This window comes from Halichoerus grypus, chromosome 4 (assembly GCF_964656455.1).
Source record: "Halichoerus grypus chromosome 4, mHalGry1.hap1.1, whole genome shotgun sequence".
NCBI classification, from domain to species: domain Eukaryota; kingdom Metazoa; phylum Chordata; class Mammalia; order Carnivora; family Phocidae; genus Halichoerus; species Halichoerus grypus.
In genome coordinates, this window is record NC_135715.1 from 83,222,892 (window position 1) to 83,241,591 (window position 18,700).

An 18,700-nucleotide genomic window follows, 5' to 3' on the forward strand; every position below is an offset into this window, starting at 1 on the left:
TGCTTATCTCTCAAATTCTGCCCTCGTGATCCAGTAGTTGTTTATCTCTCTTTTTCCCAGCTTCTTTATTTTCCATCATTTAGTCTTCTATCTCACTGATTCTCTCTTCTGCCTCATTTATCCTAGCAGTTAGCGCCCCCATATTTGATTGCACCTCATTAATAGCCTTTTTGATTTCGACTTGGTTAGATTTTAGTTCTTTTATTTCTCCAGAAAGGGTTTCTCTAATAACTTCCATGTTTTTTTCAAGCCCAGCTAGTATCTTTAAAGTGATGATTCTGAACTGTAGATCTGACATCGTACTAATGTCTGTTTTGAGTAGGTCCTTGGCAGTCGGTACTACCTCTTGTTCTTTTTGTTGAGGTGATTTTTTCCATCTTGTCATTTTGTCCAAAGGAAAATAGATGGATGAGAGAACAAAATGCTAACAGGGTAACAACGTCCCCAGAAAATATACTCTAAAGATATCAGAAAAGACATGAAGCCGGGGATAAAGAAAGGGAAAGAAAGAAAAAAGAAAAAGAAAAAAAAAAAAGGAAAAGGAAAAGATAAAAACCAAACAAAAACAGAAGAAAACAAAAAAAAACAGTGTATGATCAGATATGATCAGGCTTGTGCCTAGATCAGTGCCACACACTAGATTTTTGGTGTATTTTGGTCTGTTAGAAGAAAGTGCCTCTCAAAATTTTAAAGAAAGAAAAACTTATATATGTACAAAAATAAGGGTTGATATGATGAAGGGATGGAATATGACTGTAAGGATGAAAATTATAAAAAATTTTATAAAAGGAATTGATAAGAAGTTGTTTGAAAAAAGAAAGGATTTTAAAAAAAGAAAGAAAAAAAAGGAGAGAATGTGATCAGGCAGGAGAGTAGAACAAAGCCATACACTAAAGATTTAGGGTATATTTTGATCTGTTAGAAGAAACTGTATCTCAAAATTTTAAAGAGAGAACAACTTATATATATGCCAAAAATAAGGGTAACTACTATGAAGGGATAGAATATGACTCTAAAAATGAAAAATAAAAAAAATTTTTTTTAAAAAAAGGATTGATAAGATGTTGGTTGAAAATGGGAAAAAGAAAAATTCAAAAAAAAAAAAAAAGACAGTTAAAAAAAAATTAACTTTGAAAGACTAAAGAATCATGGTAAAAAAGCCATGGATTCTATGTGCAGTATTCCCCTAGCACTGGAGTTCTGCCGTTCTCATTGATCGGTAAACTTGGTCTTGGCTGGCTGTTCTCGCTGATCTTCTGGGGGAGGGGCCTGTTGCCGTGGTTCCCAGATGTCTTTGCCGGAGGTGGAATTGCCCCGCTCTTGTCCGGTCTGGGCTAAGTAATATGCTCGGGTTTGCTCTCAGGAGCTTTTTGTTCCCTGCAAGCTTTCCGTACAGCTTTGGAGGCCAAGAGTGAAAACGGCGGCCTCCCAGTCTCTGCCCGGGAGGAGCCAAGAACTCGGGACCCCACTCCTCAGTGCACCCCCAGAGAAAAGCAGTCAGTCACTCCCATCTCCCTGGTCTCTGGCCGCACTCCGTGCTCACCCAGCCTGTGACCGAGCGTTTCTATCTCTGGCACCCGACCTGGTGTGGAGTCTCCAAACCCAGCAGATCCCTGCGGTGCGCTCCCGTGCCGCTTCTCCCAGGGGAGAAGGGGGAGTCTCCCCAGATCTGCCGCATTGGGTCCCTGCTGGAGGAGCAGTGGCCCGACTGTGCCGCAGATCACGGTTTATAAGAACCCCGAGCTGAGAGCCCGCGCCTCGGCTCCATCTCTGCATCCAGCTTCCCTGCTCCGATACCTGGAAGCTCTGCCGCACTCAGGCACCCCCGGTCTTTCTGTGACCCCAAGGGTCCTGAGACCATACTGTCCCGCGAGGGTCCCACCCCCTGCTTAGCCACTGGAGCGATGTCCCTTAGCGGAGCCCACTTCTAAAAGTTCCGATTTTGTGCTCCGTGGCTCTATCACTTGCCAGAAGTGGCCGACGGAGGCCCCCTCCCCTGCCGTTTATCCTCCCGTATATTGCCTTGGATTCACTTCTCCGCACATCCTACCTTCCAGAAAGTGGTCGCTTTTCTGTTCAGAGTTGTTGCTATTCTTTTCTTCGAACTCCTGTTGAGTTCGTAGGTGTTCAGAATGGTTTGATCCCTACCCAGCTGAATTCCTGAGACCAGACGAAATCCGGGTCTCCTACTCCTCCGCCATCTTGCTCCGCCCCCCTGCTGTTATAATTTTTAAGAATTTGCTGAATAAAAAGGATATATACACATAGAATCCTAAGAGCCTGTAGTTGCTTTGTGACAGCTCTCTTTCATTCTCTCTCTCCTCTCATAGGCTTACGTTGGCTCAGAGGTCCTGTATGATGAGACAGCTGTGGCTTCTTCCCCACCTCCTTATACAGCCTATGCTGCACCAACCCCCGAGGTAGGGAGCGAATCTTGGTGTTTTGGAATCCAAGTGAAGGGAAATTGGGGTCTCTGTGCTACTGTCCTTTTTAAAAAATAAAAAAGAACCTTGAGCCACTATGAGAGAAATTAGAAACGTACTCAACCCTTTTCTTCTTTAAACTTTTTTTAAAAACAGATTATTGTTTTCTTTCATAAAATTTATAATCTTCATGTTCACGTTTTGTTTTAAAGATAGACCTGAAAATGATTCATGTTAATGACAGTTGCTTTGGTAATATGATGTTGATGATTTATGGTTTATACTTAATGAATTAATTAATAAATGAGAATTCAAATATTTGAATTCTCTTTATAATCAGAAAAAATGTTTCTTTTATTTTGAAAAAACAAAACCTTAAAAAATCACATACCAAATACCTTGGGGGTATCTCCTAGTTAGAAGTGCCAAGTGGTCAGTGCTACATATAGAAGTCTCTGTTGTGGGAGGTACTTCTGTTTTGTTTTGTTTTTTCAACTTTTGATTTTGAAATAATTATAGATTTATAGGGAGTTGCAAAAATAATATGTAGAGATCTCATGTACTCTTCACCCAGCTCCCCAGTTGTTACATGTTAGATAAAATCAAAACCAGGAATTTGAAATTGGCACAATGTTTATGTCTGGTTTTGTGTCATATTATCATATGTGTAGATTTATGTAAGCCCCTCAGTCAAGATATAAAACTGTTCACAAAATCTTCCTTCTACATCCTTACATAGTCACATCTTCCTTCCCCTTTCCTAACTCCTGTCAACCACTGATTTGTTCTCTGTCTGTATAATTTTATCATTTCCACAATGTTATATAAATTGAGTCATACAGCATGTGATCTTTTTGAGTTTGGTATATTTCACTTAGCACAGTGCCCTTTAGAGCCATCCAGATTGTTGCATGTGTACCTCATTAAGTATTGAGGAGCATTTATCTGTTCGGGTTGTTTCAGAGTTCTGACTATTACCAATAAACCCACCGTGAACAGTCATCATGTACACGTTTTTGTAGAAACATAAGGTTTTATTTCTCTGCGAAAAAATGCTCCAAAATGGAATTACTGGGTCTTTTGTATGGTAAATACATGGTTAGTTTTTTGAAAAGCTAGCAAACTACTTTCCAGAATGACTCTACCATTTCACTGATGAGTAATCCAGTTTCTCTGCATCCTCCCCAGCATTAAGTGGCATCACTGTTTTTTTATTTTAGCTGTTCAACAGGTGTGTAGTGATATTTCATTCTGATCTTAATTTGTGTTTCCCTAATAGGTAGTGATGTTGCCATTTTTTATGTGCTTATTTGACATCATATATCCTGTTCAGTAAAATGTCCTATGTCTTTTGCTTGTTTTCTAATTATTTTTTTTAACATTGAGTTTTGAAGTTGTCATATATATGTTTGAAATAGGAACGCTTTGTCAGATATGTGTTCTGTAGCATGTGTTTTTATTCTCTTAACAATGTCTTTCACAGTTTTAATTTTCATGCAGTCCAGTTTCTCAGTTTTTATGGTTTGTGCTTTTGTTGTCATGTTTCACACTTCACCAGACCAGGTTTCCTAAGGTTTTCTCCTGTGCTATTTTCTGAAAGTTTTATAGTCCCAGGGTTTACACTTAAGTGTTTTCCATTGTGAGTTAATTTTTTATAAGGTGTTAGGGTTAAGTTAAGGTTCGTTTTTTGAATATGGATGTCTGATTGTTCCACTACAATTTGTTGAAAAGACTTTTAGTCCTTTCTGGAATTGCTTTTGCATCTCTGTTAAAAATCAGTTGGCTGTATTTGTGTGTGTCTATTTCTCGGTTCTCTGTTCAGTCCCATTGATCTCTGTGTTTTTCTTCCTCTGACACCACACAGACTTGATGAGTGTAGCTGTATAAAAAGTCTTGAGATTGGGGGCGCCTAGGTGGCTCAGTTGGTTAAGCGACTGCCTTCGGCTCAGGTCATGATCCTGGAGTCACAGGATCGAGTCCCGCATCGGGCTCCCTGCTCGGCAGGGAGTCTGCTTCTCCCTCTGACCCTCCTCCCTCTCATGCTCTCTGTCTCTCATTCTCTCTCTCAAATAAATAAATAAAATCTTTAAAAAAAAAAAAATGTCTTGAGATTGGATAGACTGATCCCCCACTTTATTCTTCCTTCTCAGAATTCCCTTAACTGTTCTCGTTCCATTTCCTTTCCATATGAAGTGTCTAAATCTACAACAAAGCCTTGATAGATTTTGATAGAAATTGTTTTAAATTTCTGTATCAGGTTTATTGGGGGAGAATTGACATTTTTATTATGTTGAGTTTTCCGATCAATGAATGGACTGTCTCTCTTAGATGCTCTTTGATTTTTTCACCAGCATTTTATAGTTTCAGTATAAAAATCTTATTCATGTTTTATTAGATTTACTATTATTTCTTTTTTTTTTTGAATCTTTGTCTATGGTATTGTATTTTAAATTTCAATTTCCCCAAGTTTATTGATTTTTGTTTGTTGATCTTGTAGCTTATGAACTTAACTAAGCTCACTTACTGGTTCTAGAAGTATTTTTTTGTACTTCTCTGGGATATACTACATAGACAACCATGTCATTTACAAATAGGGAGAGTTTTACTTCTTCCTTTCCAGCCTGTGTGCCACCTATTTCCTTGCCCAGGTTGGAATTTCTAATATTATGTTGAATAGCAGTGGTGAGAGCAGGCATCCTTGCCTTATTCCTGATTTTAGGGGGAATGCATTCAGTTTTTCTACATTATGTATGATGTTAGCTGTAGGTTTTTGAGGATGTTCTACAATAAACTGAGGAAGTTCCCTCCATTTCTAGTTGTCTGACAGTTTTTTTTTTTTTTTTTTTAAATCATGAATAGGTGTTGAATTTTGTGAAATACTTTTTCTGCATCAATTGATATGGTCATGTGATTTTTTTTTTTAACCTGCTAATATGATGGATCATACTGATTGATTTTCAAATATTGAACCAGCCTTGCATCCCTGAAATAAACTTCACTTAGTTGGGGTGTATAATTCTTTTCATTTATTGCTGAATTCTGTTTGTTAATATTATAAAAATTTTTGCATCTATATTCATGAAGGATGTTGGTCTGTAGTTTTTTTTTTTTTTTTTTTTTGTACTCTTATTTTGCTATCGGGTAATACTGGCCTTACAGAATGAGTTTTGGGAAGTGTTTCCCTGCTCTTCTTTTTTCTAGAAGAGATTATATAGAATTGGTGTTAATTCTTTTTTAAATATTTGGTAGAAATCTCCAATAAAACAGTCCGGGCCTGAAGATTTCTTTTTGGGATATTTTTAATTATAAATTCTATTTTCTTAATAGTTATAGGACTGTTTATTCTCTATTTCCTATTGAGTGGGTTGTAGTAATTTGTACTTTTTGAGGAATTGGTCCTTTTCATATAAGTTGTCTAATTTATATGTGCAACTCTGTTTTTTATATTTTCTTGCTGGATTAACTGTATTATAATGTAATGTCCCTTTCTGTTTCTGGTAATTTTTTTCTGTCTGATGTCTGCTCTATCTGATACTGATATAGCCACTTCTGCTTACTTTTTATTGTTTGCATGGTGCCTCTTTCCATCTTTTTTCTTTCAAGCTGCATATACCATTACATTTGAAGTGAGTTTCTCATAGGCAGCATATAATTGGGTCATCTCTCCCTGTACATCTGACAAACCTTCATCTTGTAGCTAGTATATTTAGACCATTTACGTTTAATGTATTTTTGATATGTTAGGTTTAAGTATGCCATTTTGATTTTTGTTTTCCTTTAGTTCTGTTTTAATTTCTCTATGTTCTTTTACTTAAGCTTTTTGTGAGTTATTTGAACAGATTTTAAAATTTCATTTTTTAAAAAGATTTATTTATTTTAGGGGAAGAGAGAGTGTGTGAGTGGGGGGAGGGGCAGAGGGAGAGAAAGAATCCAAAGCAGACTCTGCAGAGAGTGGGGCTCGATCTCACGACCCCCGAGATCATGACCCGAGCCCAAACCAAGAGTTGGACGCTTATTTAACCAACTCAGCCACCCAGTTACCCCAAAAATTGCATTTTGATTTATCTATAATGTTTCTTGAGTGTATCTCTTTGTATTTCTTTTTTAGTGGTGGTTCTAGTTATTACGTTATTCATAAATACATATTTTTCAAAGTCAAGCATTCACATTTCTTTTATATATGAGGACCATATGTTAGAAATTTTGCTTCAAAAAAAAAAAAAAGAATTTTGCTTCAGCTGTCAGACTTGTTAGAAAAGTCAAGATGTGAAGAAAAGTTTATTATATTTACATGTATTTCTGTTCTGACCATATTTTCTTACCTCCTGATATTTCAGGATTCCTTTTTTTATTGTTTACTTTTTGTTTAGTGAACTTCCTTTTGCCATTCTCTTAGGATAGATCAGCTGGCAACAGATTCTGTTTTCTTTCATCTGAGAATGTCTTGATTTCTTCTTCATTTCTGGAGGATATTTTCACTAGTGTAGAATTCTGAGTTGATATTTCTTTGAACATTTGGCAAGTGTGTGCTGTTTTCTTTGGCCTTTATGGTTTCTGAGGATAAATCTTATCATTTAAATTTTTTCCCCCATGTATTTAGTGCATTGTTTGTTTCTAGCTGCTTTCTTTGTGCTTAGTTTTGAGAAGTTTGACTATAATGTGTTTTGGTATGGATTTTGGGGGAGGTTTATCTTGTTTAGTTCAGTTTTTTGAATATGTAGATTTATGGTTCTTGCTAAATTTGGGAAAATTTAGGCCATTATTTCTGAAATGTGTTTTCAGTCCCACCTCCTTTCTCTTTTGAAACTGATGACATGAATGTTAGATACGTCTCAGATTCTGTTCATTTTCTTTTCATCAGTCTTTTTTCTCTCCAATTTATACTCCTGTTTACTGATTCTTTTTCTCATCTCTATTCTGTTGTTAAGCTCACTTATTGTATTTTTTATATAATTTTTTTCCTCAAATTTTCATTTTATTTTTTATATCTTGAAAATATATAAATATGTGTATATATCTTTACATTGTTTTTCCTGAGATTTTCTGTTTTTGCGTAGACTTTTTAAAAATGTATTTCAGATGTGTTCATAATTGCTTTTTGAAATATTTTTATGATAGCTGCTTTAAAAAGCTTCCTAGAGGGGCTCCTGGGTGGCTCAGTCAGTTAAGCGTCTGCCTTCAGCTTGGGTCATGATCCTGGGGTCCTGGGATTGAGCCCCGCATCGGGCTCCTTGCTTATTGGGGAGCCTACTTCTCCCTCTGCACCTCCCCCCGGCTTGTGCTTCCTCTTTCGTGCTCTCTGTCTCACTCTCAGATAAGAGAAAATCTTTAAAAATCTCTTTTGTTGTTTTATTCATTTTGAGATCTTCCTGATACTTGATAGGACAAATGATTTTTTATCGAAACTTGGGCATTTTAAGTATTAATGAGACTGAATCTTACTTAAATCTTATATTTTAGTGTACTTCCTTCCAATGCTGTTCTTGTGGGTGAAGAGGGAGTTACTCTGTTGCTGCCATGTAGGGATGGACGTGCAGGTTCTCCACTGAGCCAAACTCCCAGGTGTTCGGTTTCTTGTCACCTCCTTGTCAGGAGGGTTGGGAATTGGAGGGTTCCTCTTTACTGCTCCCCACTAGCTTCCACTGATACTGTGCTTTCCACTAGGTCTCTGCTGATTGCATCCCATGGGTCTGGGAGGGGCACCTGGTTTGTGCTGGACAGAGGTGGGAGTTCTGGCTCCTTACATGGTCTCCATCTGGCAGGGATGAAATTCTCAGCTCCCTACTTGGCCTTCTCTGACACAACTTGCGACAGGGGTGGCGGGGGGAGGGTGCCTTATTACAGCCTGCCAAACATGGAAGTTCACTCTGTATACTTGGCCTTGCTGGTGGGAGTTGGGGTGGGGCCACAGTTATTTCTGTAGTGTTGGACTGGAGTAGAACAGTTACTGCCTAAAAATGGTCTTTCTTGCCAGATTGCCCCTTTCCTCCCAAGGTTTTTTGGGTAGAGAGAGCAGGCTTTTCTTGGGGGCCTTTTTGTCTGTATTTACTGGTTCCTGTCTTCTCCTTTAGTTAGTCGAGGATATAGGAGGCAAAAAGGAAACCCAGGGAGCTCACCATCTGTCCTTCTTAGGGTCCTGAGGTCCCTAGCCAGTGTGCCACCTTCTTGCCATCTTTCAGAGTCTCTTTATGTTTGTTTTATATATTATGTTCAGGGTTTTCAGTTGTACTTAGTAGGAGGAATAGGGAACATCTTTGTTCCCTACATCTTTGCCATCTTCCAGAAGCGTAACTCCTGTGTCCTGTTTTTATAAGATGACAGGTTTAAACTATGCAGCTATTTGTCTGACAGCAGCAACCTATTCTCCCTTGTGCCACATACAGTACTTGTCACATGACAACAGTAATTGTAATTGTCTGTAAGCATCTGTCCTCCTCGCCCTCCCCTCCCCCACCTGTGAGCTCGTAAAGAAGGCTGGGCCTTTTGTCTCCAGATTTCCCAGAATATAGCAGTCATTCACTTGGTCAGTGAAGGTGGGTCCATTGCCCATGTCTCGCAATGCCCATTCACAGACATGTGCTGCTGGAAGACTGCCAGTCACCTGCCGAGGTCTCAGACCTCAGGGTCTTCCCACCCAGCAACATTCCTAGTCCTTCATATTCTCCTTCCTGGAACTGCTGAAAATTGCTAGAGGGGGTTCTGCTGCTAGGCTGGCTTCCTTACCTCTCTCAGCCTTCACAGAATTGAAGTGAGTCAGGGCCTTGCTCAGGATTAGGCTTTGGCTTAAGGGAATGTTGGACTGGTTTAATTTTCTATCTATCCAGACTACTCAGACTTTCTCCATATTAGCTGTATGGCTGTTTTGCTTACCATTTGTATGTTCACTGGAGTAGCACTTTTAAAGATTTTATTTATTTTAGAGAGAACATGAATAGGGGGAGGGGCAGAGGGAGAGGGAGAGAGAATCTCAAGTGGACTCTGCACTGAGCATGGAGCCCAATGTGGGGCTCCATCTCACGACCCTGAGATCATGACCTGATAAAGAGTCGGATGCCTAACCAGCTGAGCCACCCGGGCACCCCCCAAGTAGCACTTTTAATTTCCTTCAAGAATTTTTCCTCTGCATTCACAACTTGGCTAACTGCTTGGTACAAGAGGCCCAGCTTTTGGCCTGTCTTGGCTTTCCACATGCCTTCCTCACTAAGCTTAATTATTCTTAGGTTCTGATTTAAAGAGAGAGACATGCGACTTTTCCTTTCACTTGACCACTTAGAGACCATTATAGTTTTTTTTTTAAGATTTTATTTATTTATTTATTTGACAGAGAGAAAGAACAAACAAGCAGGGGGAGCAGCAGAGGGAGAGGGAGAAGCAGGCTTCCTGCTCGAGCCCGATTGAGGGCTTTGGTCCCAGGACCCTGGGATCATGACCTCAGCCAAAGGCAGATGCTTAACTGACTGAGCCAACCCATTGTAGGGTTATTAATTGGCCTCATTTCCATATTGTTGTGTCTCAGGAAATAGGAAGGCCTGAGAGGGAGAGAGACAGGAACTAGTAGTTGGTGGAGCAGTCAGAACACACAAGATTTATCAATTAAGTTTGCCCATTTTATGGGTGTGGTTTGTGGCACCCCAAAACAATAGTAATTTGTATATGATGTAAGATAGTGTTTCAGTTTCATTCTGTACATGTGGCTGTCCAGTTTTTCAAACACCATTTATTGAAGAGACTGTCCTTTCCCTATGGTGTATTCTTGGCTCCTTTGTCATAAATTAATTGACCATGTATGTGTGGGTTTATTTCTAGGCTCTCTGTTCTGTTCCATTGATCTGTCTGTGTGTTTTTATGCCAGTATCATACTATTTTGATTACTGTAGCTTTGTCATACAGTTTGAAATTGGTGAGTATGATGTCTCCTGCTTTGATGTTTTTTCCCTTAATGTTGCTTTGGCTGTTGGGGTCTTTTGTGGTTCCATACAAACTGTAGAATTGTTTGTTCTGTTTCTGGGGGTAAAATACGACTGGAATTCTGATAGCGATTGCATTGAACCTGTAGATTGCTCTGGATAGTATGGACATTTTAACTATTCTACAGTCCATGAGCATAGAATATTTTTTTCATTTGTGTTTCCTTCAATTTTTTTTTTTTTTCCTTCAGTGTCTCATGGCTTTCAGTGTACAGGTCTTTCTCTTTGGTTAAATTCATTCCTAGGTTTTTCTGTTTCTGATATAATTATAAATGGGATAGTTTTCTTAATTTGTCATTCTGATAGTTATTAGTGTATAGGAACACAACAGTTTTGTATATATTGATTTTGTATCCTGTAACTTCACTGAATTCCTTTTTTTAGTTCTAATAGGTTTTTGGTAGTTTTCTTTAGAGTTTTCTAGGTATAATATCGTATCATCTGCAAATAGTGACAGTTTTACTATTCCTTCTCAATTACTATTCCTATTACTTCTCAATTTATTTGCCTTTCATTTCTTTTTCTCCAGGACTTTGATTATGATGTTAAATAAAAGTGGTAAGAGTGGGCATCTTATTGTCTTGTTCCTGATCTTAGAGGAAAGCTTTTAACTTTTCACTGTTGAATATGATGTCAGCTGTGGGCTTGTCATATATGACCTTTATTAAGTTGAATTACATTCCCTCTCCACCCACTTTGTTGAGAATTTTTATTACAAATTGATGCTGAATTTCAAAATTGTATTTCTGATGGGCCTATTTCTTTTCAGCAGGCATATGGCTATGGTCCATACAGTGGTGTATACCCTCCAGGAACTCAAGTTGTCTATGCTGCGAACGGGCAGGCTTATGCTGTACCCTACCAGTACCCATATGCAGGTAACTCCATTCCTTCCATTCTTTATTTCTCTTCATTTAGTGGGTAGATGAGTCCTGAAAGATTTGTATTTCTTAGTTTAAGGATAAGTGAGCTATGTTTCTGGTATAGATCTGCTACTGGGTTTAAAATAAAAAGTATTATGTACTTTTATACTATCTTAGAAAGTTAGAGTAGGCTTTTAAAAACTTCACTATTGCATCTAGTTTTGTTCCCAAGGAGAGAATTTGTACTTACTGGTATTCACTTATATTATGGAGCAACCAAACTAAGAGGCCAGTTTTAAGGGATAACTTTCTCTTATTTTTCTCTTTTGGTAACGTCCTTCAAAAATTATCACTACTCAGGTGATATTCCCTTTTGCAGGTGAAGTAAAAGCCTGGAAGGTACTTATATTTATTCTGGGCTTTTGATGCACTTTTTCTGTTTTTCACCTTACCTGAGAAAGATTGTAGATGTGAGTAACTCGCCTGTGTGGGTAGCATCAAGTCCTGGGTGCAGTTTGGACAGTGGGAGGTCTAAGGTGGAGGTGTAGGAGAATGCTGGCCATGAGGCTGGAGCCTGCAGTCAGGGCGAGGGGGCTGAGAGCCATGTGACTGATGGACTGAAGAGCAAGGGCACACCCAGATGCCGGGAGAGCAGGAGAAGTTAGGCAGGGGCAGGTTGCAGGGGACATGGCATGTTAGATCAACATATAAGAGAATGAGCTGGTGAATAGCCTAGAACAAGAGCCCGGAGCTCAGAGAGAGATAGGAAATCAGGAGGTTGTGAGCAAACCTAGTGCAATGTCTTAACACAGAAGCAGTGGAAGGAGAATCTGTTATCAGAAAGGTAAGTGGTCACTCATGCTAATGCCACAGGGAGGCCCAGGGGTCACCAGCCCCGAGTCAAAGTGTCCTTCTAATTATTGGTGGTTACTTTGGTTTCTCATACTTTAATTTAGCACCTAATACAAGAGTATTTCTGCTCATCTGTTCCTGCAGTCTGATGCGGTTTGCTCAACTAGCATGGACCATGAGGGATTCTGCTTGCTTGACTTTTTATCATGTCAAGTTGAAAACCAATAAAATGCTGATGCTAAAAAATGAAGTATTTGTTGGTCCTGTGATCTTAGCACAACTATTTTTGTTTGAATTACCTTTCCCATATAAAATAAATTTTTCATTTTTGCAGTCATATATTACTTTTTACATTTCTTTTCTCATTTAAAAATTTTACGTATTTTATCCAGAGTGCTACATAATCTCCATAAGTAATTTTTAATGACTTCATATTATCATATTGGGTGGTATATCATTAGTTGAATCTTCTAGTATTGGCTGTTTACTTTCTTTTTTTCCTGTTTGCAATGGTAGATATTACTTAAAACATCTAATGATTTTCTTTTTCATTCCTGTTAAATATGTTTTAGAATACATTTTTTATTTGTGTTTATTAAGTTAATATGTAAAGGGGCATAGACATTTATATTTCTTTTGGTACCATTGAAATTTATAAAAGTTCTCAAACATGTGAAAGTAGGGACAATAGTTTAATGAACTGTCATTTGTCCATTACCAGCTTCAGACACTACATCATGCCTGATTTTGTTTCACCTCCATCTCCTTTCCTTATCTCCGGATTGTTTTGCGGGAAATTTGGACTTTATATCATTTCATCTGAAAGATGACAATAAATCTTAATACCATTTACCCAGTTGATTTTCAGAACAGTTTACCAGTTTCTAACACCACTAGGAGTTCATGAAACACTGGTTTCTCAGTTGTCCTGAAAGATTTCCTATTGTTGTTAGCTCTAAAAGTTTTTAGGTCTAAAGTGGATTGTCAGGTGGCTTTAGTTTACTTTTCTCTGATGACTGGTGAAGATAAACATGGTATGATTGTTTATAAATTTGATTTCTTTGCCCATTTATCTTGGAGTTGGTGGTGGGTTTTTAAGCCCTAGCCTAACCAAGCCATGAGAGCTAGCCTCTTTCTTATTCAGCTGCCAGACTTCCAGACTGGGGTAATCTCAGCTGTTTCTTACTGTTCAGAAGAGTTGAAGTTTTGCAGAAGTACTTGTGAAGGGAATTTCTGTAAATCAGATTCTGTCTTTGCCGTTGACTTGCCTCATAGGAAAAGAGATAGATAGCACTCTCAGTGGGCACCCTCAAGATACTGCTGCAAATGGCAGAGTCAGTAGGTCGTCCTTCAGCATTAGCATTGTGACCAGCTAGCAGGTATACTTGCTCTGGAGGGGCGAGTTGGTTTGTGGTCATTCCACGGTAGTGTTGTGCTGATAACCATACTGGAGCTCCTCAGTCAGCTCTTCTAGATACCCCGGTGCTTTGCCAACTTCATGACATACTGCCTTCCATTGTTCATAGACATCCTCATCCTTTGTAGAGCAGGTTAAATAAAGGCCTCTCTCTCTCTTTTTTTTTTTTCTCAAAGATTTTACTTTTAATCTCCACACCCAATGTGGGGCTTGAAGTAAAGACCCCAAGACCAAGAGTCACATGCTGTACTGACTGAGCCAGCCAGGTGCCCCAAGGCCTTCTCTGTAATATGATTGGAGCTAGTGGTCAGTCAGCCAATTTAACAAATACAAAGGGTGCTGTGTACACACTATAAGTGTTCTGTTTTGATTTACCCACATTAGTGGACAGTTGTTCAACTGTCTTTTGATATATAGGCTCTAGGTCTTTGCTTTGAGTTGGCTCCTTTGGTTGGAGTTTTCTGTCTTGTAGAGACTGTACTCATGACGCATTTTTGCCCTGCAGTTTCCCTTGGCAAGTACAAATGAGAAGGCCAGATTTTGTGATTCTTCTATAATTTACTCAGTTCCTTGCTTTAATAGTAATTTGTAAATGTTACCTGCCTTTATTTAGTCTTCCCTAAAGTATCTAATTTAGTTATCTTGGGGAAATAATATCTGTCTGTTTCACATTCACATTTTGACCATTTATGTAAAGCTTAGTTAAATTATTAGGTAATTACAATAAGTACAACTTGGAAATGTCCCCAACTGACTTGGGTAAGGACTTCCCTCCTTGGTAGGAGCAGAGGTGAGCACGAGCTGCAGGAGAGGGCTCTCCTGGTCATGTGGTATGGGTGTCCCTTGGTGTAACCTACTGAGAGGAATGCAGATTTAGATCGTCTAAGGGATCTTTTAATTAAGTCAGCTTACTAGTTTCTACTATCCTACATTTCATAGTTACAGTTGCCTAATTGAAAACTTTTAGCTTTCAAGGCTGTGAAAGTAAATATTACAGTTCACCAATTTTGAGATTTAAACGTGTAAAAGATTGTTGACTTCCAGTGCTGTTACCTGTACTTGATCAGCCCTTAGGTTTATAATGGTCTCCTTCTACTCCTCTGTGGCTTTGGGTTTTTTTCTCTCCTATCCTTCTCCGTCTGTTTGAGGCATTAGTGGTTATGAGTGCACACTTTGTAGCCCAATGCCTGGGTTTGCATGCCCTTAACAGCCTCTAACCCCTGTGTGCCTCACTTTTGCCCATTGGTAAAATGGGGATAATAATAAACTCAATTCACAAGGATATTGTGAGGATTAAGTGAGTCAGTACATGTAAATGCTTGTAGTACTGTAAATGCTTAGAGTGATGAGCATTTATAAATCTTATTTTGCTGTTGGTTTTCGTCTACATGTATACATTACTGTTGGATTAGTTTCTAGCTCCCATAGGACTGAATTGTTAAGGGAACAGCAGGTCAGGGAGGAAAGTTAACGTTATTTATATTTGAGTAATTTTAAAGCTCATTAGCTGTTAGACAATGTAGCTGTGAAGTACAGAAGATGTTCTCTTTGTTCAGTGATACATTTCCAGTTGTAAACTTTAATGATGCAAATTAAATATTAAATGTGTTTAAAGTTTGCTTTTTAGAAGTTTTCCCTCTAAGTATTTTCCCCCATAAGGACATGATTAAAAATGAAGAGTGAATTGTATTAGCGGATTTAAGGTTTAATTTAAAAATGGTTTGCATGAATATCAAGAAACTAATTAGCTTTCAAATGGGTTTTACATTTTTAGCTTTAGGTACAGATTCTTGGCTCTCGCCTTGTCTGTAGGCTCTGTGTCTCTCCCACGCTCTCCCCCATCTACCTGTCATACTAATGAGCATGATGTGGAAGGCAGAAGTGGACATTGGAAGCTGGAGCTTACAGCTTCATGAGGATCCTGCTGTTTGCAGTGGTTGGGGCTTTGGACCTTGGAAAGTTGAGCACCTTGATTTCCTCTTGGTATAGTCTTAGAAACTGTCACCTGAGCCTTTGGTGGAGGAGCTGGGGAGCAACCACTCAGCCACCCCACATACCTCTCCAGAGGAAGACAGCAGGAGGGATGCACATGCAGGGAGATGTGGCCTTTACCATTCTCAGGACACACTGTCTTTCTGAGGGAATGTTGGACTTAAACTGCTCCTTACAACGTCTGCTTTTGTACTTCTTTTTTAGGACTTTATGGACAACAGCCTGCCAACCACGTCATCATTCGGGAGCGGTATCGAGACAGCGACAGTGATCTGGCACTGGGCATGCTGGCTGGGGCAGCCACGGGCATGGCCTTAGGGTCTCTGTTCTGGGTCTTCTAGAGTCCTTCAGATCTGGATGTGCATAGCTTCTGATGCCCTGTGTGCAATACTATAATTTGCAGGGTGTTTTCTGTTGGTGATAAATGTTTTTAATAATAGTTTGAATAGTTCTTTTGAAAGTGGTAACATCATAGTTATAACTAATCCATACACGTACTGTAGAGAAGGCTTCTGATTTCTGTTTAGCTAAAACATGACTCTGGGGCACTGGCTCATTCCAGGAGTTTGTTTATAGAACTCTCAGAATACCTTATTTTGAGTATACCTGTTTTGAAAGGCGTTTTCTTTTCAGTTAGGTGTAGTGCTTAAGGGACAGTTTACTTTAGTGTTATGTTAATAGTATGGTGATGTATGAGTGAGTTATGTGGCAAGGAGAACTGCAGCTTCTTTCTGTTTAATATCAAACTTTCAAGCCTCAGATCAGAACTGGCTGCATGTAACTTCAGGAATTATGAGCTGGTAAGCTCTCAGGAACTTCCCTGAGGCAGTGGGGTTGGTATTCCCACGATCTATGGGGCCAGTGACTGCTCAGGATGATGGGGGAGGGGCAGCCCTCCCTTCCCCCTCCCCCCCTTTAAAATGATGCTTCTTCATTTTATTCTTTGTTTTCTTGGTAGTGATACTTGGAAAATATCCCACATTAGGAATTGACTTGAGCCTCAAAGTTTTAGGGCTTTATCCTTTAAAACTTGAAGAAGGCAAAACAGTTACAAGTCTGTGGAGATAGATTTGCTTTATTCAGAGACATTATGTTTTTAGTGTCTGCTTTGAGTATTTTTATTGCCACCTCAGCCTACTTATAGCTTATTTTTCTACCTGTTGAGAAAGTGCTATTAGAAGAATGGTGAGGAAAATGGAATGAGAGCCATACTTACAGTGTTACTGTGTTAGGCCTCCAGAGATTGCACTGTGCAGAGGATGCTCTTTCCCATCCTTCTGAAGGCTGTTAAAAAGCAGGTGTCCTGTTTTGTGCAGGACTGGGGCACTGTGGCTGTCCCCAAGCACTAGGGTGCATGGAGCCCTGGTGGTGGCATAGTGAGGGCTCTTGGACCATGGCTGTGGGGGAGACTCAGGTTAGAGATGGGAAATGAAGCCTAAGGACTTGAATGACTTGCTGTCAAGATATTAGTGAACCTGACCAGGGCGCCAGCTTTGTTTTTATTCCTGACTCAGGTGTCACAGAGAAGCTTAAACATTTAATTTTGAGCCCCAGCTATGTGTGAAGCTCTGGAAAACCCATAATCCTGCACTTCTCTTATTTATGTGAAATTTTAAAGCTTCTAATTAGTCCAGTTTTCTGTCCTGCATGCTTTAAAAAATGTACTTCTACCAAGGCAATTTAGCACAGTAATAGTCCCTGTCCTCGCACTCCGTGTGGCCCTGTTTCCACAAAATACGCTCCTAGTGCCACAGAATGTTTTTATTTTCTGTGGCCAGTTACTTATATAGCTCATTTGTTTTACTGGTCAGCTGATTACAACTCTGAGCAGACTTAAATAGATCTGCATATGAAGCCATCTGCCAAGCGACCTTTCCTGGACAGTTCTGGTGAACCTGCTGCTGCTGTAGAGTCTGTATCTAGCTGAAAGGAGGTGCACTTGACTGTCACCTCTTTGGATATTTGGGATGGTAGAAAATTGCCACATGATGTGTGACAACGCTGGTTTTGATGGTTAAAAATGTTGCTTTTACGATTTTACATCCTATGTAGTAAGAATGGCTTTGTTGAGATTGTAGTCATTACTGGAGCTGGATGCTTTACTAATAAAATATTAAACAGTTTTAATGTTGCATTGGGGTATTAATTTTGAACTTGGAGTTACTGGAACCACAGACTACTAAGTTATGTCACTGAAATGCACAGGAAGCAGAGTCCCCCCACTGACAGAAGGGGAGGTGTGAATTGAAGCTTGGGCACATGTTGTGCACCCTGTTGGCCAGCCTGATTGGGCAGACATAGTTGAGCCTGGAAATTCACTGTTGCCAGTGATTTGATGCTGATATGAAATGCATAGTAGTTATAAAGATGGGCTGAGATACTTCATTTCCCTGGTCCAACTTCCAAAGATGTTAACTCTGTGATCACCTCAATTTACGTAATCCTAAATCAACAAGTTAGATGAGGTGGAAGGAACTTGTTCAGGTGTGAGTAAGCATTCCGCGTTCATATGTACTTCTGTATAATGTACCTGGAAGAAGTTGGCCACTGACATTGCACACATGCCGATCTGATTGTTCTTTTAATTCCTGGAGTGCACTTCAGGGTCATAGTAAAGAGAAGGAAGAGACCAGTGGCTGTGTTTCAGATGATCATCCTGAAACAGGCCAGGCCCCAAGACCTGGATCATAAGGAGACGTTCTTGTGTTTGAGACGAATGTCCCAACTTTATTTTCTACATCAGTTACGATCCTGTTTCATTTTTCTTTCTCCTTCCCAAGTTTATGTAGACAGAGGCTTGGAATGCAGGTCCATTTTTTTCCCCCTAGAATTGATCTGTTTTCTGATTGCTTCCCTGTCTCGTGTATTCTCTTGTGTCCACAGAACCTGTTTTTCCCTATATATGCAAATTGTATGTTTATAAGTGAAAATGTTAATACATTAAATGATTAACCATAAAGCATGTTTCATTGTGACTTTTATTTTTTTAAAAATTTATTTGAACTAAAAAATAAAACCCAGCTTACCCCATTTCTCCCACTCCCCACCCCCCACTTTGGCAACCACCAATCTTTTTTTTTCGGTTATTTTACAGTAACGTACTGTCAGCTATTTCTGCTGCATCATGGGCAATAAGAATGGCACTTACTGAGAATGCCCTAAGTGCTGGGGAATGCATTACCACAT

The 18,700-nt window shown here is 39.3% G+C and overlaps 1 protein-coding gene across 4 annotated transcripts in view; it reads left to right on the top strand.

Annotated features, from left to right (window-relative positions):
• PLEKHB2 (pleckstrin homology domain containing B2) overlaps positions 1-18,473 on the top strand; it is a 71,645-nt gene extending 53,172 nt beyond the window's left edge. For 2 of the 4 annotated variants that reach the window (XM_036076889.2, XM_036076890.2), the window contains exons 6-8: positions 2,331-2,420; positions 11,160-11,268; positions 15,719-18,473. In XM_036076889.2, the coding sequence (XP_035932782.1) occupies positions 2,331-2,420; positions 11,160-11,268; positions 15,719-15,855 (336 nt within the window). In that variant the 3' untranslated portion in view covers positions 15,856-18,473. The remainder of the gene's footprint in view (positions 1-2,330; positions 2,421-11,159; positions 11,269-15,718) is intronic. The other 2 variants (XM_036076891.2, XM_036076892.2) reach the window with 2 other exon arrangements.
• Positions 18,474-18,700: the final 227 nt, after the last annotated feature.